General features: G+C 50.3%; 2 protein-coding genes across 7 annotated transcripts; one reads left to right on the top strand and one right to left on the bottom strand.

The window, feature by feature from the left end:
- Positions 1 to 3,044: 3,044 nt before the first annotated feature.
- Positions 3,045 to 22,186, bottom strand: LOC308671640 (alpha-1,2-mannosyltransferase ALG9). Of its 4 annotated transcripts, XM_081333995.1 has the most exons (18): positions 21,964 to 22,186; positions 21,693 to 21,849; positions 20,924 to 21,127; positions 20,218 to 20,376; positions 16,996 to 17,134; positions 16,371 to 16,505; positions 15,634 to 15,704; positions 14,339 to 14,427; positions 13,114 to 13,249; positions 12,127 to 12,214; positions 11,821 to 11,926; positions 11,370 to 11,492; positions 10,516 to 10,670; positions 9,757 to 9,886; positions 8,932 to 9,079; positions 7,747 to 7,876; positions 5,644 to 5,774; positions 3,045 to 3,978 (listed from the first exon to the last, which is right to left on the bottom strand). In XM_081333995.1, the coding sequence occupies exons 1-18, from the start codon at positions 22,139 to 22,141 to the stop codon at positions 3,855 to 3,857; spliced, it is 2,403 nt and encodes an 800-aa protein (XP_081190121.1). In that variant the 5' UTR covers positions 22,142 to 22,186; the 3' UTR covers positions 3,045 to 3,854. The 4 variants fall into 4 exon arrangements, with proteins under 4 accessions (XP_081190121.1, XP_081190120.1, XP_081190119.1 ...); XM_081333994.1 differs by lacking the exons at positions 20,218 to 20,376; positions 20,924 to 21,127; positions 21,693 to 21,849; positions 21,964 to 22,186 and adding exons at positions 17,700 to 17,741; positions 18,093 to 18,268; XM_081333993.1 differs by lacking the exons at positions 20,218 to 20,376; positions 20,924 to 21,127; positions 21,693 to 21,849; positions 21,964 to 22,186 and adding an exon at positions 18,093 to 18,311.
- Positions 22,187 to 22,266: 80 nt separating this feature from the next.
- Positions 22,267 to 27,596, top strand: CFAP68 (cilia and flagella associated protein 68; the record flags this gene model as incomplete). 3 transcript variants are annotated; one of them, XM_081333997.1, is made up of 4 exons in its annotated part: positions 22,267 to 22,401; positions 24,859 to 25,086; positions 26,038 to 26,104; positions 27,085 to 27,289. In XM_081333997.1, the coding sequence occupies 4 exons, from the start codon at positions 22,267 to 22,269 to the stop codon at positions 27,261 to 27,263; spliced, it is 609 nt and encodes a 202-aa protein (XP_081190123.1). In that variant the 3' UTR covers positions 27,264 to 27,289. The 3 variants fall into 3 exon arrangements, with proteins under 3 accessions (XP_081190123.1, XP_081190125.1, XP_081190124.1); XM_081333999.1 differs by lacking the exon at positions 22,267 to 22,401 and adding an exon at positions 23,175 to 23,228 and having other exon boundaries at positions 27,085 to 27,596; XM_081333998.1 differs by lacking the exon at positions 22,267 to 22,401 and adding an exon at positions 24,273 to 24,484.

Raw genomic sequence — 27,596 nt, 5'->3', positions numbered from 1 at the left:
AGAAATGGGGGTCTTCTCCAGGGGGGTTGGAAAGAATGGAGAGAAGTGGTAAGCAGGGGTGGAGTGGGGGAGAAGAGCCCCTGGAGCGTGCCAGGTCTTCTCTCCAGCGCTCTCTTTGCTCAGGATTCGTGCCAGGGGATCCTCCATTTTCCGGCATGCCCTTCCTGCCCCCCCTGAAGAAGCCGCTTTCTCCCGTGCCAGGTAGCTGCAGGGCCAGCTTTCCTTCAACCCAGGAAGGAAGAGGAAACCTTGCACTGTCCGAAGCATTCACACGTTCACAGCCTTTCCCCCTTCAGCTGCAAAGGCAATGTGCTTTGTGGACTGCTGGAATTCTGGGAGTTGGAAGTCCACACATCTCAAAGTTGCCGAGGTTGAGGAACGCCAGACCGTACGGTGCTGCAAGCAGGACTTTTGCTGGCCCCAAAGGCCCGAAGCCCCTGTGGCAAAAAGAGCAAAACGAGAAGCCAAGCCCCCACGCTTCAACAAGTAGCCCCGGAGAATCGGAAAGCAAACAACAAAGTGGACCTTCTGAAAACCAGAACGATGGGTGAGAAGAACCTTCAGCAGGTATGTCTTCTAAGCTGAAACAGTCCCCTCTTGTCCGTGTGGGAGAAAGTCAAACTCCCAGGTACGGTAGCTCCACAGCACAGGGGGGTCTTTGTGGTGAGGCGTCTCTTCAAGGCTTCGGAGCATCTCCCATGACCTCCGGGATGTCCATATTGGCCAGTGGGCTCTCCAGAAGATAGTCCTGGACGGACGACGCCACGTAAGACTCTCTGGGTCCAAGGGTGCCCTTTAAGTCACACCCAGGAGCCTAACTTATCATCGAGTGTTATTAACTTGAGGTTCTATTCGCCTAAGCAGCTCCATCTCTGCCCTCAACTTTCTCCAGTCCATCCTTACAAAGGATTTTGGTCACCTCTGCCAGAAACCCGCCTTTGAAAGCTGAGAACATGGGGGAAACACTGGAGATTAATCCATCAATATTTGCTGTTCTGAACAAGCTGTTAGCATTTCTCCAGTACTTAACCTTTATTATATTATTATTATTTTGGCTTGAGCTTGTTTTCTTGATGGTTCTGCTGCTTGCTGGAACCCAGCCATGGAGTCCAGATCTTGTGGTTTGTGTATGAAGGGCTTAGAGGCGGCTTTCTTAAGCTGTTAGAGAACTCCACCTTGGTACATTAGGAAGATTTGCACACGAGGTGGTTAGGAATGTTTTGTTTGCAGAAAAGGACTACCCTGCGCAAATTCACTTGTGCTCTAGAGGATAAGTCATCTGTTTTCCAGCCTCAGAATATCAGAGCTAGAAGGGACCTTGGAGGTCTTCTAGTCCAGCCCCCCGCTCAAGCAGGAGACCCAAGTCCCATTCCAGACGAATAGCTGTTCAGTCTCTTCGTAAAAACTTCCAGTGACAGAGCACTGAGAGATAATTTTTCCCATATTTAGCTGCCTAGTGGTGGATTGTTGGGTGGTTAATGCACTTGGCTGTGGGCCTGCCACCTTTAATAAAATTTGCACACTGTTTATGTTGGACAGCCCTGGCTGAAATCCCCCAGGGAGCGTTTGAAGCATCTGAGCTGTCTTCTTGACGGAGTCAGCACCATCCCTAGAGGCGCTGGAAAAGCTGCTGGCAAGAGGACCGGGCTTTGACCCCGGAGAGGAACTGTTGGGGAGCTAAGATGTCTTGGCAAGGGGCTAAGCCTGCTTTTGCCTGGTGCGCGGTCAGATGTTGATGGGAAACCAACAAAATCAGCTGATGCCCATCTTGGCAGCCACTGAGGAACCAGCGTTCCAAGTGCGTTGGCGGAACCGTTCAAGCAGCTGTGGAAGACAATTGTCTATTTTCAGAAGGTGCAGAGGTCCAACCATTTGCAGTCAAGAACTAGAGCCAAAAAGGATGGGGAAAAAATTCTGGATCATAGCAGCAATTTTGTTAAATCCAAGAATAGTTTGGGGCTTCGGGATGATGCGATTCACGCTGCCCTCGCATAAGCCAGCTGGGTCACTCCAGCCGCTAGAAGATCAGTTCAAGATGTGGTGACTTCCAGCCCCACAGCCACCCACCCTCTGCCCACAGCTGGTTGGTTGCCTGGTAGGCCCAAAAAGCCACTTTGGGGGAGTGGGAGGTGGCGGGAGCAGGGAAGAGACCCCAGAATTTAGCCCAAGCTTTTTAGGTGAACCTGATCCCCGATATCTCTTATACAAAGCATGTTTCACAGCAAGAAAAGTTGCCAAGAATTGTTTGCAGCAAAAAAAGGTTGCCAATTATTGTTTGAGGCAGGAAAAGATTTAACGCAAAGAGAATGGGGTGAGGTGCAGGGAGCAGAAGAGCAGCGGGCAACTCCACCATTTGAAAATGTGCAGACTTCAACTCCCAGAGTTCCCCAGGGAGGGAGGGAGGGAGGGAAGAAACAGATCGCAGATTGTGGCCCATTTTTTCCACCACCTCCGTTAGATCAGCTAGGCACGAGTTTCTCAACCTTGGCAACTTGAAGCTGTGTGGGCTTCAACTCCCGGTTCCCCAGCCAACTAATTCTGGGAGCTGAAGCCCCCACGGCTTCAAGTTGCCAGTGCTGAGAAACTCTGATCCAATGACTTGTTTAGGAGCCTAACCTGGGTTCAACGCGAAGGAAGAAGCTGCCGCATTCTCTCGCTACACAACTTTTGATCCTACTCTTTCCGCCTTAATGCTTCCCTGCCCTACCTTGGTCCTGGAGAGACCACGTCGCGTGTTCTCCCACCCGGCACCATATCGATCTGGTAGATCCAACCGCAAATCCGTTGGCACGTGCCAACCTCTTGCTGGCAAAAACAGCTTTGCCTGTTAGAAGGCTTGTCTTTCCGCATGTGGGAATGAGACCTTGTGACTGGCAGCAAGCAAGAATGAGAAGCCACCCAGGACCGGTTGCGCCAACTCCGCTCAGCTGCCGGCCAAACGAGCGACTAGCCTGACTGCAATTATTACCGTAACTTTCTGTTAATAGGGGCCAATTCTCTCTCTGGCTCCTGGGGGTGGGGGGGGAAAGGCTACACATGGGACGGAAAGGCCAATTTCCTTTTTAATCAACACAAGTTACAGACCCGGCTCGGGCTGGGACAGCATGAAACGGTATTTCACAGCCAACAGTGGGGAGGACAATCAGCACTGGATGGCCCCCTCCCCCAATCCAGAAACACAGCCAATTCAGATGTTTCTTGACGGATCCAGAACCCGGCGAAGAGTCCGAAGGAAAATCCTAAAAGGGTGCTTTTGGGGAAGGAGCGGGCAAGAAAGACGGTGGCGCTTTGGAAAAAGAGAACATCAGTCACACAAGTGACATTTAGTTGAATAGCACAATTTTCGAAAGTGCAAATTATTTCGGCTCAGACTGAGGCGAAGACCCCTTTCCCTCTGCCCACAATCAAAGAGACATCCGGAGCCTTGTTCTTCCTGGTAGACATTTAGCGGCGACCTCGCAAGGCCTCTCAAAACATCGGATAAAGGCATTTGCTCCGGGGCAGGTGGGGGGGGAGCGGAGGTTGTGGGGTCTTTGGAAATGACAGCAGCCCCGTCCAGCTCTGCCCCGCTCTGCAGCCGGGAATCCAGCCTTCTCCTTGGGCTTCCTTAAGCCAGATTAAGAGCACCTTGTTAATATTTTCCTGGGGGTGTTTCTGAAAAGGAACCGTCAGATCTCCTCCGTCTCTTGCCAAACAGCCACTCGGAAAATGGGAAACGGTCACAAACACAGCAGGATTTTCTGTTTTTCTCCTTCCTTCCAGGCTCTCTCAGGCCAGACTTGCAAAACTGGGGAGAGGATGCCGAAACCCGAAGAGGAAGCTGGGAGTCTCTGGCTTCGAATCTTCTTCAGCCTTTAGGTCCCAGGTTTTTTCCGGCCGAGTTTTGCCCGACGAGGCTTCAGGATGGTGTAGTTCATGTACTTCGTCTGTTGGTCGGAGAGGAAAGGAATGTAGAAAGCGCGGAACAACCGCGAGGACCTAGAAGAAGACAAGGAGGTTTAAACATCCACCACGCCTGAGCGACCTCGGACGGGATCCCTTCCAGCTGGGGAATTCTGGGAGTTGAAGTCCACAAGTCTTAAAGTGGCCAAGGCCGGAGACCCCGGCCTTCAGGGGCCCCCAAATGATATTCTAACGTGACAGGGAAGATGATGAAACAGCTGGAAAGAAATCACGGCAGCCGCATTTCCACGGAACTGAAATTTAATTCCACCGGTGCCGCTTGCTTTGGCTCTGCCCTGCGACTCTTTCTACGGAGTCCCCACGTGCACCTCACCCGGAAGGCCGTCCCTCGCCCCGCCACCCAAGTCTGGGGCTCCACGCTGGCCCGAGGAAAGAAAGGGAGAGGCTTCTGGGGAGTCTGCCCAGCCCTTTGGGGGAAGGTGGCCAGGGCCTCGAGGTGCAGGAGGGCTGCTCGGCCCCTGCCTTGGAAGCACTGGGGGAAGGGAGGGGGGCAGCCGGACCCCAACGGGGAGCCCCGGGCTTTCCTGCCGCAGACTCCGGGCGCTCGGCCAACGCCGGCATCAGGGGCCCCAGACGGAGCTGCAAGCTGGGCACCGTAATTAGACGATGGCTAATTTAATTAAAGCAGCATTTATCAGAGTTGCCTTAGTGGCTCTCGATGACGTCAGCCAGAGACTCGGCTGTCCCAGAAGCTCCCGGCTCAGCCAGCAGGAATCCAGCGGGTGGAGGGATCCGCTCCCCCCTCCCCCCCCCAAGGAGCTGAGCAGCCCTTGCCAGAAGGACAAAGAGCCACGCTGGGGCGTTGAGGGAGGGGAGCGTTCGCCCTTTCTGCCTGCCTGTTTCCCTTTCCTTCCCTCCCCCCTGCCTTTCTTTCCCTTCCTTCATTTTTCTTCCTTCTCTCATCTCTCCTTCCTTCCTTCCTAGCCATCGGCCCCTCTGAGGCAAGGACGGGTGAGGCAAAGAGGAAGCTCTCTCTTGGTACAGGTTCCCCCCCCCCTGGGGTTGGGGGAATTCAACTGGCTTTTCCTGTCTTCCTCCCATGTGACAGACTCTACCAGCCTCCCTCCCGCTGCTCTCTCTCCCCCCCCCAGGGGAATTCTCACCCTGCCTCTTCCCGTCTCCACCCCCTCATCCCGCAATTAGCCTTTCTTCCCTCAGAGAGAAGCCGTTCTCCAGCAGCTGCGCTTTTGCCCGTCCCCTCGCAGGAGCAGGGAACCCAGACGCTGCGGGGAAGGCTGCTGCCGCCGCCCCCCCCCCCGTCAGGGTGGGAGCGGAGAGGAAGGGGCTGCCCCCTCCGAGCCACCCTCTCCCTCCTCTTTCACCTCTTCCTTTTTCCCAGGGCCCCCTTCACAGATGGCTGGCAGTTCCTCTATTTCCCCGAGCACGGGGGAGAAGACCAACTAAAGACGCATGCAGGGTCGGGAGGGACCTTGGAGGTCTTCCAGCCCATCCCCCAACCTGGATGAAAAGGGGTGGAGTGAACCTCAGCCCCCAGAAACGTACTTGGCAGGGAAGGGTGGGTGGGGGGAGGCTGAAGTGCTGATGAGCCACAGCCCGGATCTCTTCCGGGGAGAGCAACCCGTCTCGGCTTAACGGAGGCAGCTGCTCTGACATGACACCATCCAACCACCCGGACGGGCATCCGAGGCGCTCCGCACCAGGCCTGCCTCGGCCTCTTACCTTAAACTATCCAGGAAAGGCTTGTAAGCGATGGGGATCCACTCCTCCCTGTTAGCCGCGTACCTGGGCTCCCGGGGCGCTTCGTCGGGGCTGTCCAGGTCCACCAGGTAGTGGCATTTGGAAAGGTCAAACTGTGGGAGGAAAGGGCACGGGTGACGGGAGGCTCTCTCCGCTTCAGCCAGGCTCCTGGGCGGCCCCTCTCGGCAAAACCGCCGGGGCAGCTGAGCCCAGCCAGGCAAGAGGGAGAGCCGCAAGACCGTTTTCTTGCAGACGTTTCCTGACCCAACTAGGTAACCTCATCAGTGTTAGAAGGAATGTCTGAAGAGGGGAGGGGAGGAGGAGGAGATCTGCGGGGTCCTTGGTCCTCTCTGAGCTTTGTTGTTTTCTTGCAGACGTTCCATGACCCAACTAGCTAACATCATCAGTCTTAGAAGTGAGAGGGGTTTGTGGAGAGGAAGAGGAGGAGGCTTGTGAGGTCCCCGGTGCTCCTGAGCTCGGTCATTTTCTTGCAGACATTTCATGACCCAACTAGGTACCATCATCAGTGCTAGAAACATCACCCGAAGAATGAATTAGTGCCTTGGTGGAGCAGTGGGCTAATGCCTCCTTAAGTAACACCAGCTGCCTGCAATTAGTGCAGGTTCGCGTCCCACCAGGCTCAAGGTTGACTCAGCCTTCCATCCTTCCCAGGTAGGTAAAATGAGGACCCAGATTGTTGGGGGCAATAAGCTGACTTTGTAATAATGCCGCTTGGGGTGTGTGTGAAAGCCCTAATAAGCAGGCATATACATAGAATGAAGGCTACTGCTAAGTTTGTAAAGCCGCCCTGAGTCTTCAGAGAAGGGCGGGATATAAATGGAATTAAAATAAATAAATAAAAATTAAAAATTAAACTGAAGAAGCTTCTTGGATGAGGAAGTGAAACATTTTCAAAGAAAAAAACCCAAGGAAGTCCAGTGACCTTTTGGAAAAAGCACCCTTGGGGTAGAAACGGCATCTTCCTAGCCTTACTGGGTAGTGAAATGTCTGCAAGGAAACCACCAAGCTCAGAGAGCACCAAGGACCCCACAGTTCAATCCTGAACTATGAACAGTCTCTTCTGTTGATGCAGCTGGAAACCTCTGTTGGTGCAGCTGGGGAGAATTCCAGCAGCTGTTTTTCAGGAATCCCTGCAGAAAAGCAGCCCTGCTCCTGGGAGGGAGGGAAGCTCAAAAAAACTTTTCTTTTTCTTTCTCTGTTAGCCAGCAAGTCACCACCAGCAGAAAACGCTCAAGGTGGAGCAGTGGGCTAATGCCTCCTTAAGTAACACCAGCTGCCTGCAATTAGTGCAGGTTCGAGACCCACCAGGCTCAAGGTTGACTCAGCCTTCCATCCTTCCGAGGTAGGTAAAATGAGGACCCAGATTGTTGGGGGCAATTAAGCTGACTTTGTAATAATGCCGCTTGGGTGTGTGTGAAAGCCCTAATAAGCAGGCATATACATAGAATGAAGGCTACTGCTAAGCTTGTAAGCCGCCCTGAGTCTTCGGAGAAGGGCGGGATATAAATGGAATTAAAATAAAAAAATAAATAAATAAAATAAGGTGAAGGGAAGTTTGCTTTTCTTTAAAGCAAAAGCGGAACAGGCTGCAGATTAACCCCAGCTCCACTTCCGCAAGTCACAGTCCCCCAACCAACTTTGAGCAACAACCCCCCAATTTAAAGGGAAGGTCAGCTGAGAGGTTAATAGGAAAACAAAGTTAAGAGAGAGAAAAATTGAAGGAGAGACGGAGCCAGTTCTCAGGAGCCGCTTCCCACAGCACGCAGAAAGTCACATTCGGTGATCCAGATTCGCTGCAGTGCCCTCAACCTACGGAGAGGCCACTGGTCAAACGGAGCAACAGAACAACAGAGTTGGAAGGGACCTTGGAGGTCTTCTAGTCCAACCCCCTGCTCATCAGGCAGGAAACCCCCTACCATCTCAGACAGGTGGCTGTCCAATCTCTTCTGAAAAATTTCCAGTCTTGGAGCATTCACAAGTCGTTGGCCCCATTTCTGCAGAGGGGGGAGGGGGCGGCGTGCGGCGAGAGACAGGCCTAGGTTAAAAGAAGACGCTCCCACTTACGTATCTGGAAGGTTCCTCTCTGTTCTGGTCATTCATGTCCGTGGGAATGAGGCGGGTGGCCCCCGGGCCCTTGGCAAACGGCTTGGGCAACTGGCCCCGGAATTCAGAGGCGATGAACTGAAGCTGCCAGCTGCGGGATGAAGGGGGACAAGATGCTTTTAAAGGGGCTTTTAGTGAGCAAGCTGTCAAGGTCTCCCCCTCCTCCTTCTTGGTCAGGTCACGTTGCCCAATTAGGAGGAAAAATATTGTTATGAGAAAGTGTCTCTGGGTCTGGCCAGACACCTGGCGAACTGTCCTTGGTTCTCACGCTCTGCTTTCTTGATCTTTTGACGTCTGCGTTCCGATCTCTTTCCTGCCCCCCCTCCCAAGTTCACTGGCAAGCTGAGAAGCAATAATTGTCAAGACCAGCAAAAACGTGCTTCGAACTTGACGCAAGCACCAGATGGAGGCAGGCAGAGGTGCTGATGGGGAAGGACAGGCGGGCAACGAGGCTCAAAGAAGGCACCCCGGCAGCAAAGATGGGGATTCCTACGTAAAACGCCCGTCCTGATCCTCTCTGCTTTTGCTCTTTCTCAGAAATGAAACTTTCAATGTCGGCTTCTCCCTTTCCACCTGCCAATCTCTTTCTGACAGTTTTGAGTTTGCAATTGTTAAAATCGTAAAACCAGCTACTATCGGTAGACAAATTCTTTGAAGGAAGTAAATCGTGACTTCTCCACGGGGAAAGGGATGGAGAAGGAAGGGAAGGTCCTCTGGGAGAACCGACAGGAGAAAGCCCCACTCTCAGGAAGAAGCCTTGCCTGATGCCTCCACCTTTTTTCCCCAAAAAAGTCAAAATGGAGGCCATAACGGCGCCACTGAAACTCTGACTGGTTTTATGAGGGATCGAGGCCAATCAAGAGTTTTTTGAAAAAGGAGCAAAGTCCTGAAAAAGCAAGCCCGTTCCCAGGAGGCGGCTCGTCTCTCAGTGAGGCCAGCCATTTGGCTGAAGTGGGTCTCCTGCTTGAGGGGGGGGGGTTGAAGGCCTCCAAAGTCTCTCCCAACTCAGTTATTCTGCTATGCTGAGGCTTTCTGTCTCCCCCAGGCTTCATGGCCCAGGCCAGGTTTGCTTACTGCTGGCATGAGAGGTGCCCCTGTGCCCCCCCCCAGACAGGAAACAGGCTCCATTTTGGCCCAGGAACTTACTTCTCTGGGAGGACGAAGCTGCTGGGAAACCGGTACCACTCCTTCCCGACACAGACGTGGACCGGCCTGCCTTCGGGCACGGTGTGGATTGTGGGGTCTGTGGCAATTCTGTGGAACTCCGGATAAAGGTCTAGAGGCCCGTGGTAACCTGGGCAGCAAAAACAGCAAATGGGGGGGGGGGTGAAAGAGGAGAAAAGTCAGCCAAAATCGGCAACCCTTTGAAAATTAGCCAGTGTCCCCCTCAGACGTTTCTCCAACCAGATGTGTTCAGGCGGCAAGTCTCAGAATTCTCCAAAGGCTGAGGAGTCTGGCGAGATACTGTCACCACATCTGGGGAAGAGCTGACTGTGTGTCCTCACCCAGGTTTTTTCGCCTTTTAAGATGGCTGGACTTCAACTTCCAGAATTCACCAGCCAGAATTCTGAAGCCGTTGCTCAAACTTGAGGGCTAGGCCGATTCTGGGAGTTGAAGTCCAGCAACTTCAGATGACCAAGGCTGCCCCCATCTATGATAAGACACCCCCCCCAAATTATGGACACAATGTAGCTTGGAAGTTTTGGGGGAGTCAGGTTCCTCCCTGCCCCCTAGAACCTACAGGGAGAAAGCCACATTAGACAAACTCCTAGTGAATCGTCATTGCTGAATGATGGATCAATGCCTAACACCCCCCCCCCACCCCACCAGCCTGATTGTAATCTGGTAGATCTCTGTGGGGGATAAGGGTGGGGCACGGGGAAGGTGAGCCGATCCCTGCAGAAGATCTACTGGTTAATTGCTCTGTGTGGTTAAAGAAGGGGGATCCCTCCTTGCCTTGCCTGAACCAACCTCTGAATAAAGCCACCGAACGAGAGAAGGAGAGCAGGCCGAAGACCAGGACCGTGCCCAGCGCCAGCCAGTTGGAGGAGACGGTGTAATGCTCCAGGCGATACCGTTGGAAGATGAAGTGGTAGCATTTCTGGAGGAGGGGAGAGAAAACATGAGCCCCATTGGCCTTTGGAAAGGAGGAAGGTGAGCAACAGTATGAAGGAAGATGTCCCGAGGACGATCGAAGACCTACCAAGACAGCAGCCATGCAAGCAGTCCCTGGCTTACAAAGTTACATCGCTGGAAAAACGGGATTTATGACCCTTTTCCAGATTACGACCTGCAGCATTCCCCATGGTCACGTGATCAAAATCCAGACGCTTGGTCTTTGGCTCAGGTTTACGACCATTGCAAACGTCCCGGGGGTCACTTGGCGACCTTCTGACGAGCAAAGTCAATGGGGAAGCCGGATTCACTTTACAACCGTGTTACTAACTTAACCTGCGGTGATTCACTTAACGACTGTGGCAAGAACGGTTGTAAAACGGGGCAAAAGTTACTTTATTCTGCTCCTGGCAGCTTCGTAAAAGGTGTGTGTGCGGGGGGGGGGGCTGTCTCAGCCCCCCTGGTTTCAAAACTGAAGTCCACAAGTCTTTAGGTTGCCAAGTTAGGAGCCCCTTGCTCAAGAGTAAGGCCCACCGGGAGAAACCCTAACCCTCCCTCCCTCCCTCCCTCCTCTCTTGCCCCCTGCCCCGCGTCGCTCCTGCCCCCAAAACGCACCTGGAGGGCCGAGAGCCCCACTGCTCCACAGAGACAAATCAGGGGGTAGATGGGGTACAGAAACCTCTCCTCTTTGTGGGGCTGGCTGAAGAAAATCAGGATCCAGACGTACATGGGAGAAAGCGTCAGCCAGTAGGGGCGGCCGAGGTTTTGGACTGGAAGAAGGGACAGGCCGGAATAAGGTCAGTGGCGGAAAGAACAAGGAAGTAGGAGCTAGTCTTCCTGGGACCAGGAATGCCGCCCAAGCCAATATTTCTCAAGCTCAGAGACTGCAAGAGGTGGAGCTGGGGATTTCTGGGAGTTGCAAGTCCATACCTCTTAAAAGTCCCTGAGGTTGAGAAACACTGGCCTAAGTAGAATGTGGGCACTGATAGTCACTGGTTGCCGTGAACTATGTTAACCTAGTTAATATAATTTGGACCTTGTTTGTCTTAAGGACTCTGGAACAGCCTGACCAGGGACGCTGTGACTGATCAAAGGGAGTCCCTGCCTTGACAGTCTGCCAGAGGTCCCCCATGCTTCCTTTCACACATCCATCCATCCAAATGCATCGCCCCCCCCCCCAAATGTGACTGATCAAGAGAGCACAAAAAGGGCTTCAAAACTGGAGGTAGGGGTTTTGGGTTCGAGAGGGGCTGTTCCAACCCTTCGGAATTATCTCAGGATGTTCAAAATGCTTTTGGGAAGGAGGGGACGGCCTGTTTCCTGAAGCAGGTCCTCTGTGCTTGGAAGGCTTGGTCAGAGCAGGCCACCCAAGCTGGAGACACTTCACCTTTGGAGGCAGTGACAGATCCTGGGTGAGTCTGCCTGGGGACTCTCCCCACTACCCAGCTGTTGAGGTCTACGGGGCTCACCACGAAACTTCTGCAGGAGGCTCTCCATCAGGCCGGTTAACGGCAAGGCCAGCAAGGCCAGGATGAAGGCCACGTTGAAGTTCAGGAAGCCATTGATGAAGTAGAAGGACCAGGGCTCCGTGCCTGCCGGAAGGAAGGAAGGGAGAAAAAGGTCAGGAGCTCTCTGGAGGATCTATCCCAGCCAGGAGTGCACGTGTGTGTGTGTGTGTGTGTGTGTGTGTGTGTGTGTGTGTGTGAGAGAGAGAGAGAGAGAGAGAGAGAGAGAGAGAGAGAGAGAGAGAGATGTGATCACCTTCTGTAACCACAGCTGACTTCTGACAAGCAAAGTTTTATTTCCCTGGGGGAAGAAAGCCTGGTGCCAGAGCCAAAAACCCGGGGAGGGGGAAGGAAGACCATGTGACCAGCCCACCAGCATCCCCAAACATTTTCTCCTGCCCGCAGGTAGACTCACCGTAAAGGTCTGGCCCATGTGGGGTGAAGACGTTGTACAAGAGGATGTTCAGAGGGGCTACCACCAGCTTCCCGTAGTGGTAGCTGTCGATGGCCACCATGGGCACCTTCGTTGAGAAACAAGCCACCATTCAGAACTTTGTCCTGCACTTTGGACCACGTTGGGCCAGCGCTTGGATTCCCCAGTTTGGAAAGTGCAGGAGTTAGCTTAGTGAAGGACGTGTTGCAGAAGCCCACAAAAGCAGGGGGCAGAGGGCCTCCCTTCTCGCCCCACCCCGACTGCTCCCCCACAATTTGGGAGACTCACCAGAAACACCAGCAGAGACACCAAAGACCACTGCAGGAAGCTCTTCCACCGTCTTTTCAGGACCAGCAAGTCGAAGGCAATTGGGAGGCTGCCCAAAGGAAGACCGGGGGATGGATTAGTGAAGGTGCGGGAAACTATTTTAGCTCAACGGAATACCTAACAGCCCAATCAAGGAATTACCAACTCAGACAAACAATCAAACAGCAACCAACAGCCTAACCAAGGAGGCACCAAGGTGATTCCCACCAGCACAGACAGAGCCAGCCACGAGTGCATCTATGGAGCAAACCCTTCTGGTACTGATGTTACCTAGTTGGGTGATGAAATGTCTGTAAGAACGCAGCCAAGAGAGCACCAAGGACCCCGCAACCTTCTTCCTCCTCCTCCTCCTCCTCCTCCTCCTCCACTCCAAACCCTCCTCCCTTCTAGCGCTGATGATGTTACCTAGTTAGGTAAAGAAACGTGTGCAAGAAAACAACCAAGCTCAGAGAGCACCAAGGACTCTACAATTCTCCTCCTCTTCTGTTTTGTCTTGTCCTCCACTCAGCAAACCCTGCTCTCTTCTAGCACTGCTGATATTACCTAGTTAGAAAGATGGTGTTTGGGAAGCCCCCTTCAATCCCAGTTCCCAAAGTTTCCACCCTGTCAACTTTCAGATGGGTGGACTTCAATTCCCAAAATTCCCCAGACAGCACAGCTGAAGTCCACCCCACCTTAAAGTCATCCAGGTTGAGAAACACGGTCTCTGGATGCTGCCGCTCACGGCCTGCCATATTTGTACTCAGGGTTAAATAGCAGGGTCCCTGGTGCTGAGGTTTTCCTGTAGACGTTTCAAGACCCAACTAGGTAACATCATCAGTGACAAAAGGGGGTGGGGTTTGCACTGATGATGTTGACCAAGGTGGAGAAACACGGTCTCTGGATGCCGCTCTTCCCAGCCTGTCATCCTGAACATTTCCATCATCTGCCCTTCTGGCTCCCACTTACCCAAGGGCTGCACTGAACGGCCAGCCCAGGATGGCTCCGGCGGCCACGCCCAGCACTGCCAAGGAGGTTCGGTCCATGTACCAGCCTGTCATTGCTACGATGGTGCAATACATGCAGAAGCTGCTGGGAAGGAAGGCTGAAAAGAAGAAGAGGCAGGAGGGAGAGACTGGCATCTGGAAAGCCACCTGGGCACGTCTGCCATGACGGGATAGGACCTTCTCAGGACGGAGCGCAGTGGATACCAGGAGCAGGCAACCCAGAAGAGGGATTTTACTCAGCACATAATTCTGTGTGCCAAAGATGCTTTTTCACTTGAGGCAACTGGACTTTCTCGGGTTAGTTTGTTTTTTTAAGATGTTTTGCTCCTCAACAGAGGAGGAGGGATACGATGCCCCCTATCTTCAGTCTACAGTCCTTTCAACGGTTCCAAGAAGGCTCCCCACACACTATTCAGATGACCTTGAGGACACGGATAAACCTCCAAGTGGCCTCAACGACTCTGAAAAAACGCAAATGACCAGCTGGTCTGCAAGGAGTATAAATCCTTCCACTGCCCACCATCCAGTCAGAGCTGAGGAAGCTTCTTGGACGAGAAGGGAAACGTCTTCAAAGAAAAAACAACAAAGTCCAGTTGCCTCGTGAAAAAAGCATCTTAGGGACAGCTGTGACCTGATGACGGGGAATCTCCCTAGATCAATCTGTGTGCAAACAGAGCGGGCTTCAAGAATTAGGGCTCCGTCTTCCCTTCTCGAATCTGCAGAGAATCAGCGGCTGTCGGTACATCTCCCTCTGTCTTCAAAACCAAAGGCCCCTCAACATTTCCTTACAGATAGTCCTCACACTCCTGACTGTTGCAGCATCCCCATGATTGCAATCCAGGGGTTTGTCAACTGGCTCACAGTGATAATCGCTGCAGGATCCGGGGTCACGTGATCGCCATTTGCAACCTCGCTAGCCAGCCCCCGAATAAGCAAAGTCAGTGGGGGAAGACGGCGGGGAAGATTACAAATCACAATTGCGTCTTGCTTAGCAACTGCAGTGATTCACTTAACAACCGTGGCAAAACAGGTTGTAAAACTGGGTGCGGTCTCGCGATGCCTCGCTTAATGATTGCACTGCTTAACAAAGAATTTTCCAGCCCTGGTTAGGTGATGGTAAGTTGAAAACTAGATGCGCTTAATCGAACGGCAGAATCGGTCCCCGCCCGACTCCTTTCTTAGCTTACCTGGGGCTGAACAGAACATCCCGGTACTAAGGATCAAGAAAGCCAGCATAAGTCTGCTCACGTGAAGCCCAAATTTCTTGCACACAGCCCTGGGAAACAGAGAAGAGAATCGGAGCCTGTGTGAGGTGGGGCCAAGCACTTAAAGGATGGCTTACCTAGCTGAGATCTGCCAGCCTAGGAAGAGGCAGGCCACGCCTTCTGTACAAGCAGCTATATTTGTAGCTCAGTGGTAAAACAAGCCTGCTGCTTGTGGAAGACTCCAGGGTGGAAGTGGAACAGAGTAAAAGTGAGCAAAGTATCCCAGTGATCTAAAAGTAAGCTAAGCTAACCCTAAAGTAAGGGGCTGCCACACAGAAGGGGGTGGGTGGGGTGTCAACTTATTTTCCAAAGCACCTGAAGGCAGGACAAGGAACATATGGACGAAAACTAATCAAGGAGAGAAGAAACCTGGAATTAAGGAGAAACTTCCTAACAGTGAGCACAGTTAACCAGTGGAACAGCTTGCCCTCAGACTTTGTGGGTGTTGCATCACTGGTTTTTTTTAAGAGGAGACTGGACAAACACTTGTCTGGAATGGTGTGGGGTCTCCTGCTTGAGCAGGGGGTTGGACTAGAAGACCTTCAAGGTCCCTTACAACTCTGTGATTCTGTTCCGTGCTTCTGAAGCACTTGCTATCTTGAGCCCTTCACTCCTTTCCTAAAATTCCCGCTGGACATCAGCCATTCCTCAGCCTCAAAGAAGCAGAGAAACAATATTCTATGGGATAGCAGCTATGGCTGTGCCCAATTCTTCTAATATCGCAATGCATTTTTTTTTAAAAAAATGGTATTCTACCATTCAATAACCTGGATAAAACAATACAAAAAACTATAGCTTTTAAAGTTTTTTAACTGATTCAGTCTTTTGGTGTGGCTGAGAAGACATGGATATCCTAAAACACATCCCAGGGTTTTGTCACCACAGCCAAGAATATATGTAGCTCAAGCTGAACTATTGTGTATTCTCTGAAACTTGGGATTTTTCTGGCAGACGTCTCGTTACCAGGCCAGATGACATCATCAGCGCATGGGGCAATGGAGTTCGCTGGCTGTTTTGCCAACAAATTCTGCTCCTTCAGATATGGGTGATGTGGAAATGAAACGTCTGCAGGAAGCCCATCAAGATTGGAGAATCCTAGGAACCAACATTTTTGCAGCAGTACTTTGCTTTAACCGTTATGCAGCAGATTGAGAAATGCACCTCTGACAGCCACACAGTGCACAAAGATAACCGAGGAGGCCCTCGCCGATACTCACTTATAAAAATAAAGCTCGCAAACACAACTCAGGAAGGCCAAAAGGCAGCGCAGGAAGTAGAAGATGAGAACCTAGGAAGAACAGCTCGTTACATAACTTCTAGGAACAGACGGCGGTTGTGTTCACACAACATGCAGAGTGATAAACTTGCCAGCGGTTTTTCCCCCCCCCCAATTCGATCCAGTTTGCCATTCAATATGTCAGGTTGACTAAACTGTGATTCGACGAGACCTGGGTTAAGTATGTCATGTCGCAGAAGAGCAGAACGGCAGGCCTCAGAGCTGCCTCCCTCCCTCCCTCCTCCAGCCTGGGCATGGCGGAGTTGCCAATAAAGCCACAACCTGGGAGCCGCAAGCTCCCCAAAGAGGCAAAGCACAGATGCCCACAACACACCACATAAAAAACGGGGAAAGAGCTCTGCCTGCTGGCCAAGAACAGCAAAAGAAGGAATCTCAGAGACAGCAGACTTAAGACAGAGGAGGTTTAAGAAAGAAATGTTAATCCACACAGCTCGTCCTCGCTCAGCGACCATTCAAAATTACAATGGACATTGAAAAGGGATTTATGACCTGCATTTTGGGTGCTCAGCGACTTGTCCCCATTTATGACCATTTGCAGCATCCTGGGGTCATGTGACTGCGATTGAGGAAACAACCATTTACTTCCGGTTTCTGGCAAACTGAATGGAAATCTCATTCCATCCCATTCCAAAGATGAAGCCAATGTGGCCGCGTTACCTTGTTTGTCTGGAGAACTCTAGCGTGGAACAGGGCTGGCAGAGCATGGAGCCACAGGTACGCATAGGAGCGAATGGCATAAACAGGCGAATATTCCCACGTCTGGAATCCTTTGCCATAGACGAGGTAGTGCATCTGAAAAAGAAACGCACCACAAAAAGTGTCCAACGTTTTGCTTTCTACAACATGTAGGCATACAAGGAAGAATAATAAGCACTCAGCCGGTGCCTGTCAAAGTGTCTATGGAGATCAAGCATCCAAGATGTTCCCCACCCCCACCCCCAAAAGCCAACTGGACTTTCTTGTTTCGTTTTCTTTCTTTGAAAACATTTCGCTTCTCATCCAAGAACTGAAGGAGCTTTTGGGATGAGATGTGAAACATGTTCAAAGAAAAACAAAACCCCAAGAAAGTCCAGTCACCTTTTGGAAAAGCACCCTTGGGATACCTGTCAGTCATCAAGAAGGAAATGGAGGCGTTTGGTACCCTGACGATTGCCCTAAGAAACTAATCTCTACAGGACGCCTGACCTCATTTCAAAGGGTTCAGCTGAGGCTTTTAAATCCAGCAAGTGATTAAAGAGTCGGATGAACCATTCACTCTTCTGCAAGCTAATAAGACACTCACAGGTTCCCAGTAGTTGAAGGTTTCATCACAGTCGGAGATGTTACTTAGCAGAGCTGCGCAGAACCTGGCTGAGATTAGACACTTGAAAGCCGTTGATCCTTCAGGAGCCCAGACGTGACCTGCTTTGGTGCCCGAGGACCTAAGAGAAAAGCAAAGCGGTTGTTATTAACTGTGTGAATGGAGGATGGAGAGCAAGGAGAGAAATGACAGGGGGAAAAGGGCGCTGCTTGCACAGCTATTCTGGCTTTTGGATACAATGGAGCATTCAGAAAGGCCGATGAGAGAATCGGAGGGCCAGATTGGGGCATTTAAGGCATACAAGGACAAGCATGGGATGAAAATGCTCTCTTGGACCCGAACCTCATTTATTCTTTACTTAAATGCCTACAGAGAGCTTATTTTAAATCGGGGGTCTCCAAAGTTGGTGACTGTTGGACTTCAACTCCCAGAGTTCCCCAGCCAGCCATAATCCAGATATCCCCATCATGCTGGCTGGGGAATTCTGGGAGTTGAAGTCCACAAGTCTTAGAAAGTTGCCAGCTTTGGAGAGCCCTGTTCCAAATCGATCAAATACTACCTGCATCAACGTTTAAAACTGGTCTGATCTATAAAGACCAAATCCTCGCCCTGTAGGAGAACCTGGTTAAAGGGACCTAGTATTTTTGCAAAATTACGATTACTGGATGGGAGAAGTTTTAAGTTACCTTTCCTGCTGCTGATGTGGCTACTAGGGTGGACACCCTAAACTGCATGGATTAGATTTGAATTAAAGAGGCACAAGCCCATTTCTCCTCCTCCCTCCCTCACCCCAAATGGGGGGGGTCCTCCTTTCTGCCACTACCTCCCCTTCCCCCATTTACTCCTCCAGGCTAGCCCATAATTCTCTCGCCCATTAACAACACACGAAAGGCCCCTCCCCTTCCAAAGCCTGGACCCCCAGCCGGGGAGAGGACTACAACTCCCATCACTCCTCAGTATCTTCAAATCTTCTAATAGAAGATCGAAGATCCTGGGGGGTGATGGGAGTTGTAGTCCAGCCCCCCGGAGGGCCCGGTGGGGCAGAAACCAGGCCACCCTTCCTCGCTCTCGGCCCCTACTCGGCTCTGTTCTCCTCGGCGGCCGGCGGCGGCCCCTCGTCTCGGTGCCGGGCAGGCGCCGCCGAATCCCCGCCGCCCCACCGAGGCCGCTGCCGGGCCCCCTTGGCAGCCATGCCGAGTGTGGGCAGGCGGCCGGGCTCGTGGCGCTCAACGCAGGGACGCGGCGCCGGCCGCCGCCATCTTCAGTGTGGGCACAGCGCAGGCGCAGCTCTTTTTTCTCCCACGTCTGCTCCTGCGGCGGGCTGGCGCTGCGCTTTTTGTAGGGCGACGCGTGGAAAAGCACGAAGTCGCCATAGGCGGGGCAGTAGGGCCTAATGGGAAGAGCTCCAATCTCATTTGCGTCCTGAACGTTCCCTCCCTCCCCTAAAGTAAACTGCCTCACCCAAGATTGGTTTTCTCCACTGCTGCACCCTATTTATTGCAGGGCAAAGAATGTTATTGCTGCAAGGTTTTATATAGGTGATGCATTTTTTTTCTTAATGCAGCAGAGCTGCTTGGTTAAATAAAACAAACAAATTTAAATAAATAAATTCTACCCTTCAGGAAAATTATTGTCCTTTATTTTATTTAAATTCCAGCTTTACTGTTTTGATAAATAACTCAAGGCGAAAATCACATCCAACTCCTCTTCCTCCTCCTCCTCCTCTTTTGCCAACACCGACCCTGCCAAGTTCTCCTCCGGGTCCTCCTACCTAACAACCACCCGGAGGGAACGCTGCAGTTCTTCCCTAAGCTCCATCTGCATGGCAGCCGCCTGGGGGCGACCGAGCGCTTTGTCGCAAGACTGGTAAGTGAGCCTGTAGCACAGGCTGGTGTGTGTCTCCCCCGGGTGCCGAAAACGGTCAAGCAGCCGGATAGACACAACCGTGTCCAGAGACACACGCCTGGCAATGATATGAAACTGGATTTCATGGAATGTTTCTGCATCTGGAACCCAGAAGCTGATGTCGTGAACGTAGGTTGGTGGGTAGAGGGAAAAGTTCTGGAAAACGCCTAAAAGGCCACCAAAAAACTGGTTTGCAAAACGCTCGTCTGAAGTCCAGAGCATCCGCCAGTCCGAAATGCCACATACGCACATTGCCAGAAGATCGAGGTTCAAAGAAATGCAAACAATGTGTTGATTAACGCTTGAAGGTTGCCACGGAATGGTACTTATTGTCCCGACACGAAACTCCTTTGGGCCAGAATCAAAACCCTGGCAGCTTACAGTCACAGCGTATTTTGGGTTGTGTAGAAATGATTCTGAAGAAGATGAAAAGGTATTCTGTTGACTGTTTTCTGGCTCTTGGTTCAGAGAGTCCAACTTAACATCCGCTGATCGGAGTAAAGAGTTTAATGTATCTATGAGGCTTTCAGTCAGGAGATGTGCATCTTCTACATCTTTCTTAACTGCGCAGACGAAGATGGCCTCGTGAAAAATCGGAGGATCATGAACAGAAATTTTACATTTTCTAAAAGCCAGTCCACTGAGGGCCAGCAAAGTCCGAGGAGAAAGGTCTCTCTGCTTTATAATAGAACGGAGAAAAATCAACAGGGAAGGTCGAAGGTAATATTGTCCTAAGGTCCAACTCAAATCACGATCCTCATCAGTTCCTGTGTCACTTTTAGAAGCCACAGATTTAATTTCGGGGTGATTTTTGGCAACAGGAACCATCCAAAAGGCATCTGATGAAGGAGAAGCAGAACAGTCTTTGAATACCAAGGGAAATGAAGAATTCGTCTTCTGAACTGTGAAGGATCTGCCGAGGTCATCAATTAGTTTTTCATTTATAGTTCTCACAGGATGCTTTGAATTAATATCTAAGTAGTTCCTAATTCAGATTATAAAAATATTAGGAAAACAGAAGTATTAAACAAGGCAAGCCACTAACCTCAAATGTTTTATCTTCAAAAACAGCAAATTATGGATGGAGCAGTAAATGTGAAAGAGTGTTACAATTTTTAGCCTATTCGTTGGTATTATCCTAGTTTCTCAGATGTCAGTACAAAAGGCATCTGGACATTAAAGGAAATGAAGACACACACACCCCTTAAATGTTCCATTTAAGAGCACACTCATCAGCCAAGGGATTGATTACATTATGCAGAGATCATACTCAAAGGATCTGGAAATTCTGCTGCATACCTCTTTATCTTATCTAGGAATATCTGTGGAATTTCGCAGGGCACTAGTTTTCCTTCCAGCTCCACTTTGCAAACCAAAGGTTGAGAATGCAGAAATGGCACACTACGGGTGAATATGTGATTCACAGCGCCTTCCATGTGGAAAGATTTATCCTGATTCCTACAAAGAAAGCAGAAAGGTCTGGAGGCAAATGAATTCAGTTGCCTTTCATTTGTACAATTAGCTGAACCAACTGAAAGCAAATTAAGATGGAATCCAAAATCCAGAAGGTAAATGTTGGGCTGGCTGAAACACCAGGGAAGATTCATGCTGAAAGGTGTCAACAGCTAGAAGAACAATCTTTGTGAGACAAAGGAGCTGTAGTCCCACATATACAGAAAGAATTCAGTTAAGGAAGGCATTATAGATCTGATTATTCCCAAAATTTGTATAGGATTTTACTGGAAATTTAATCTGTTCCTTCAATAAACTTGCCCCCACAAATGCCTAAAAACCAACAGGATCATAAATCTTTTCTGCTACAGATAATAGAGATTTAAATATGGGACATATAAGTTTTATAAGAAATAAATCCTGTATGTGCAGTTCTCATCCACAGAATTTGCATGATGCTTCCCAAAAGAGATACGTAGGAGCATTTGGTAATAAGGCACTTTCTTGGGCAACATCCAAGACGGCACCTGGGATAGGATCAACCGCACCTTACCTGTAGCCAGTACATTTATATCCACCAACATCTTTGATATTAAATGGCTCAATGCCACTCAAGAGAAATCCTGCTTCTGCCGCCATCGCCACAACTTGCCAACTGTTGTGCCACTCACGCACTGGCTGGTCTGCAGGGGTTCCTCCTTGTCCTCTGCAAAGTGCCACATGGATATCTCCTTTCTCTGCCAAAACATCTGCACAGCTGAAATAAATAAAAAAAGAGGGGCAGCATTGCCTTGCAGCTAATGCAGCAAGTTGTCAGGGGTTTTTTAGTTGTTTTCAAGAAATCCATTTATTATATTGTTTTTAATAATTACAGGGAAGTGAAAAATGTGAAGTGTTCTTGAAGAAGAAAAATGAATAATTATGGGGCTAACCTCACTTCACTTCTGTTCTTTTCAGAACTTTTTTTTAAGGAAAGGAAAAACAGCTCCAGAGTAGTCTTTTCAAGAGACTTCCAAAACATTGTTTTGCACAAAAATCTTTGCTACTGGAGGTGGACGAAATAGTTGCATACAGGGATACCAGCATCAAGAACCAAAGCCACATACATCCTCAATTTATATTTCCTTTGCCCATACAATCCTGCAGCTCTTTGTACAAAACTCTTAAGAATAATAAAGATAAGCCTGTTGGGAAGATCAAAAGGTAGCTCTCTAACTTCTCAACATTTGTATCTTAAGGTTTCTATGGTAGAACAAAACAAAGGCACGCACACACACACACATATGTAACAGGACAAAGTACACAGCCTTGCTTTGTCTCACCTGCAGAAAAACTTAGCAAGAAGCTCCCTGTTCTTTTTTATTCCAGCCTTTTTTCCACAATGGGGGAAATTAAAATAAATACGGTCAAAATTCCTCATAGCTGGCAAGAAGTATTCCTTCAGTTTTGTGCAGTTGACGGAAAAGTAGACTTCAGCACCTGGATTATTAAAGGAATAATAATGCAGAATTTAATAGTTGATTTTTTCCAGGTGAACAAAATAACAAAAGTGCAATGAAAATGCTTCCCCCCACATCCATACACATCATTTACCTTTGTCTCTCAGAAATTGTACATTGGATTTAGTGAAAGCTTGTTCAGATATAGACTCTTCACTGCCATAGCAGGTTGCAATAATGTGAGTATCGCAGCCTCTTTCTTTATACAAATGAACCGAGAAGGAAAAGTTTCCTTCCCCAACCAGGAGGAAACGTGCTTGTTGATGCTGCATGGAGACAAACGGTGACTGCCCACAGCCAGCGTCTGGATTGTAGAAGGCTTCAGGGGACTGTGCTCCTTTAGTCTGTTGCTCCTGAGGCAATCACCTGAATCATTTTTGAAACAGGAAACAAGGAGATGCCAGCTCCGAAATTCATCAGATCCCTTGTTCTACAGCAGAGAAGCACCTCAGGACTCCTCCTGGATGAGAGAAACATCTTGGGTCTCTGCCAAGACTACCTCCAAGGATGCTGCAGGAATGAAACCAAGAAGGTAAAAACAGCCCTAGGTTGCTTTTGCACAAGAAGGAATAGCTGGGTACAAGAAGCAGTGGGGGGAAGCTGATCAAAGGGAAATCCAACCTGTAAATAAGGAGGAATTTCCTGAGAGTGAGAACAATCAGTTTGCCTCCCAGAGTTGTGGTCGCTTCACCACTGCAGGTTTTCAAGAAAAAAATTGGGAGAGTTATTTATTCAGGATGTACGAGGCCTTCCGCCTTGAGCAGGGGGCTGGACTAGATGACCTCCTAGGTCCCTTCCGGTCCTGGGAGCCTATGATTTAATTCCGCTGCTTTCTTTCAAAGCACATCTCAGGGGTCGATGTTATATTATGCTATTGTAAAATATTATGTTAACATTCTTTTCACTATTACATTCTTTGGGAGAGGAAAGAAAAGGACCGACCGACCCCTGGCTGGGGATGATGGGTGCGGCAAGACTAGAACAGCGCCACATCTAGAAGGGGGCGTAAATGGCAGCTAATCCATTTTTATCCCCCCCCTACCCAAATTCCGTTCTGGCCGATCCTTTTATAAAACAAATTCACGGAAAAGAGCGGGGGGGAAAGGATAAAAATATTGCAAAACTATCCGGAACTTCCCCACTCGCTGCTTCCTCCTCCCCCTCCTTCCCAGCCGGCCCCCTTCCACGCGGCTCCGAAGCGCGGTCGAGCGTTTTATACGTCACTTCCGGCGCGAGCGGTTCCCTCCCTCTCCAGGCGCGCGGCTTCTGCGGTTGCCATAGGAACGGCTCCCTCCCTGCTCCCCCGCCCCTTTCGAGTTTTCCGAGGCTTTCTTGACGGCGGGGCGCCTTCGGCAGCAGGTGGGGAGGGGGCCGAATTTGTCTCTGCTATTACTGCTACGATTAGGGTTATTCTCGTGTGTGTGGGGGGGTCACTCCTTGGGAAGGGTGAGACGGTAGCTGGGGGTTTGTGTGGAGCCTCCATGTTCAGGAGCACTCTCTCTCTCTTCTTTTTTTCCTCTCCCCCTCAAAAAAAAGGGAGGAAAGAAAGGGAGGGAGGGAGGGAGGGATAGAGAAGGAGTGAGAGGGGAAATTAGGAAAAGAAGGAAGAAGAGAAAGTGAGGGAAATAAAGAAGGGAGGGAGGGAGGGAAAGTAGAAAGAGAAGGAAGGAAGGGAATAAGGAGGGGACGAGGGAGGGAGAGAAAGAGAAGGAAGAGAGAGAGAAAGGAAAAATAGGAAGGGAGGGAGGGAGGGGATGGGCTCTTAGGGCTGGACAGTACCCCTAGAGAGCATTTAGTCCACCTTTTTCTGAGGAATGGCCGGTGAAATGCAGGGTTCTTGACCAAAAGTTCTTCCTTTAAGGTGCTGCTTCTTAAAGCCTGGGCCAAGGGTCCCTGGGGGTTCCCCAAGACCCTACTGGTGTCCGCAAAATCAAAACAATTTGCCAGTCTATCCAAAAAAAATTACAATACGAAAAAAACATACGGAGTAAATTATAGCAGTACTTTGAGCCACCTTCTGACTGAAAGGAATGCATTTAATCGGCTATTTGGAGGTGCCCTTGGGACTTCTCTGCCCCCTCCCCATCAGCAGGAGGGCAAGAAGGCGGCTGGCCCCATTGCCATCCCTCTCCTGCCACCCCCCTTCCCATTCCCTGCCTTTGACCGCTTTAAATCATGGACAAGACTAGACATCTCTTCGCTCGTGGATGATGGGCAAAAGAAAAGCAACAACATGAAGACACGGCAGAAAAGAGACCGGGACATAGTCATGCCGCGCTGGTGGGCAAAGGGGCCAAAGCTCTTAGCGCCCACCTCTCTTGGCAATATGCAGTTTGAGATAAAAGCCTCTTATCCCAGCTGAGGACAGTGACGTCAGCCCTAGCCCACGATCAGGAGATTACATCACAAACTAAGCAAATTAGGGTTGTTTTGGCTGCCTGCTCCAGGTCCTCATCCCAGCCAAGCCCTTGGCACTTTTAAAATCCATTGATAGCTTTCACACCCAGGTCACTGAGGTGTTCCATTTTTCTGAGAACGGGAAAACTGGCAAGAAAATGTGGGATTTGGACGAAACCAGTAGTTCCAACATCACCACTACAACTTCTGATTCCGAGGTATTTCTGGCTGCCGAGCGTCCAGATTTCTCACTGTCCCGGGCTGAAGTGTTGGGAAAATTCCCCTTTTCCCCTTAATTCAAGCAATGACAAGAAATGTAAAATGGGGCAAAACTCACTTAACAAATATCTTACTTAACAACAGAAATTTTGGGCTCAAGTCGAGGACTTACTCGCAGATGCCACTTACCAAGCACCTGAATTTAGATCACGTGGGGTTGTAAATGCAAGGACCAGTCATCCGTCACTTTGGGGGGCGGGGGGGGGGGCATTGTTAACTTTGAATGTTTGCTGAATGAATGCCTCTAAGTCGAGGGCCACATCTGTTAACGTGCCGTCTACAGCCCTTGGCCTGTTTTTCTCTCTCCTCTCAGGACATGTCCCTGTCATGCTTCTTTAACCCTCTTCATGGCTGCTTGCTCCACGCAGACGGCCACGGGGAGGTGTGGACAGACTGGAACAGTACGTCCAAGTTCTTCCAGTATGGGTGGAGGTGCACCACCAACGAGGACATGTATGCCAACAAAACCCTCTTGGGGAACTGGAATGAGGAGCGTTACGATATCCAGAAAAGGAGGCAACTCAAACCTCTCCCTTCCCAGGTCAGACTGCCATTCGAACAGGGTTGAAAAGGGCCATTGCTAATTATCAAGTGCTTTGGGGGCTTTTCGTAATTCTTTGTGGGGTCCTTGGTGGTCTCTGAGCTTGGTTGTTTTCTTGCAGACGTTTCATGACCCGGCTGGGGAACGCCATCAGAGCTAAGGCATTTTATAATAGGCCAGTGTCTGAAGCCCAGCCTTCAGAACCCATGTAGGGCTGGAGGAGATGCACCTTCCTGGTGTGCATAACCTGGGGGCAGTCAGCAGCTGAGTTCACGCATTGTACCCACCCAACACTTGTTTCAAACCATGGTTTGTTGAATAATGTACCATAAATGGTGATTTTTCAAACCACCGTAGATGGGGTTCACGAAGGGGTTCGTGCAAAACCCAGAAAATCCACAGATTTTGTGCTGTGTCTGTTTCAGCCTAACCTGTCACGTGGTGTGAATAAAAGGTGGAAGAAAAGGCCCTTAGAAGCAGCTCTCTAGGCCCCTTAGGAGACAAGTGGAACTCCAGTGTAATAAAACAGTAGCCACTGAAATGATATTTAAACGTTCCTGGATTTGCACAGCCTCCAATCTAAACAAAAAGTCACTTCAAGAAATCGAGCATCCTGAAAAATCTTGCAGAGCACACTCTGACTGTTATTGTTTGGTCTTCTTTGCTCTCTTCAGTTCCTGGGTTATTTTTGTGCGCACATTTATTTATTTATTTTGGCAGCAAACTAATTGAACCCAGCCAGGCTAAGCTCTGAGTTCAGGAATTTGGAGGTGATCTCGTCATACTCCTCATCTTCCGCTTTGTTGACTAAAGTTCTGTTGGTCTCTGAGTCACGGTTTGCTTTGGGGGGCGGGGGGGCGCGTCAATGCCCTTCCCCTTGAAGGTTGGGCTGGAGGGAATGAAACGGCCTTCTGAACGAAGCGTGCACTGACCTTGGACTTTCCCTTTCAGTACGGTCACTATTTCGAGTCCACGTACGGGTCAGACTATTCCAAGGAAATGCCTCGCAGATTAAGAAGTAGGTGTGCAAAACTAACCCGCAGGAAGAAAAAGATGCAGCCAGGATATTATATATATATATATATATTTCCCAAAAGATTCGTAGCAGAAGAGTTGAAATAAGACAGATACAAGCATCGATAGCATGGGAGCCGAGAAGCCCCAGGGGGTCAGATCAGAGACAGTCAATATTGCAAGCAAAGACTCGGGGGGGGGACCTCAGGTGCACCCTGGTACAGTCAGGGAAACACACCCAGGTGTGCAAGGCAGCTGTGGCTCCTCCCTCTTCCCAGCATTTCTTGGTTTGGGGGACTCCAGTTAAGCCGCCTCGGGAGTTCAAATCCTGGGCTGGCCTAAGGACCCAGGTGTGATTTTCCCAAAGCCAAGAAGATAGGAAAGTAGGCAGCCAACTGCAGGTAGTCCTCGACTTACAATGGTTTGTTTAGCGACCGCTCAAAGTTACAACAGACTTTAAAAAGTGACTTATGACCATTTTTCACACTTACGACCGTTGCAGTTTCCCCATAGTCCTGTGATCAACTGGTTCGCCTTTACGACTGTGGCAGCGTCCCCTCTGTGTGTGTGTGTGTGTGTGTGTGTGTGTGTGTGTGTGTGATGTGATCCTCTTTTGCGACCTTCTGACAAGGTTGATGAGGAAGCCAGATTCACTTAACAACCGTGTCCCTACCTAGACAACTGTAGTTGTTCACTGAACAACTGTGGCAATAAAGGTCGTAAAATGGGGCAAAATTCGCTTAACAACGGTCTCGCTTACCAACAGTAATTTTGGGCTCAGTTGAGGTCATAAGTCAAGGACTGCCTGGGTTGAAATCCCTGCAAAGCAGGGCAGCTTATTAGCCTTCGGGATCCCCTCTGGCTAGGAGGAGGCCAGCCCAGGGCTGCCTTGGGCTGCCGCAGAGGGGTCCACTATGGGGGTTAAGTGCTGCTGCACACACCTACGCGCCCCCATGCCTCTCCCCTTCCTCTCTGTGCTCTTAGGGGTGACGCGAGAGCCTCACTGGTTCCCCGGACACCAGCCTGAGCTGGAGCCCCCTCCAATCAAGCCCACCGCTCGGTCGTGCTACATGATCGACTACGAGCCTCCGCACGGCAGGGCAACCTGCGCTTTGGCCGAAGGGAAGCCCAAGGCAGCAGAGGAGACGCCGCTGAAGCAGTAGGCCGCTGCTCCAGGATCACCTGGGGGTGGAAATCTCTGCTGGCAGGTCTCCTCGCCCCACCAGGAAGACTAGAAGCTCACTCGCTGGGCGGAGATTCCTAAAATAAAAGAAATGCGTGCCAGGAGACCCTCCACACATTTGTGTTTCGGTTCTGGTTCCTTCCTAGCTTTCTGTGGGGCTCTCTTAGCAGGACCGAGCCTTCGCTAAGGTTGACGTTGGCCTTGAAGATTGTGGGAGGAAGCTCCCACCTGTTTATTTGTTAGTAAAGAGCGCCTATCTTTGCACAGATAAATAAAGAAGAAGAATCAGTTTTCCGTTTCTGTCCCAGGGAAA

Source organism: Vipera berus (assembly GCF_964194415.1).
Source record: "Vipera berus genome assembly, chromosome: 8".
Lineage (NCBI taxonomy): Eukaryota > Metazoa > Chordata > Lepidosauria > Squamata > Viperidae > Vipera > Vipera berus.
This window is presented reverse-complemented; position numbering and strand designations above follow the sequence as displayed.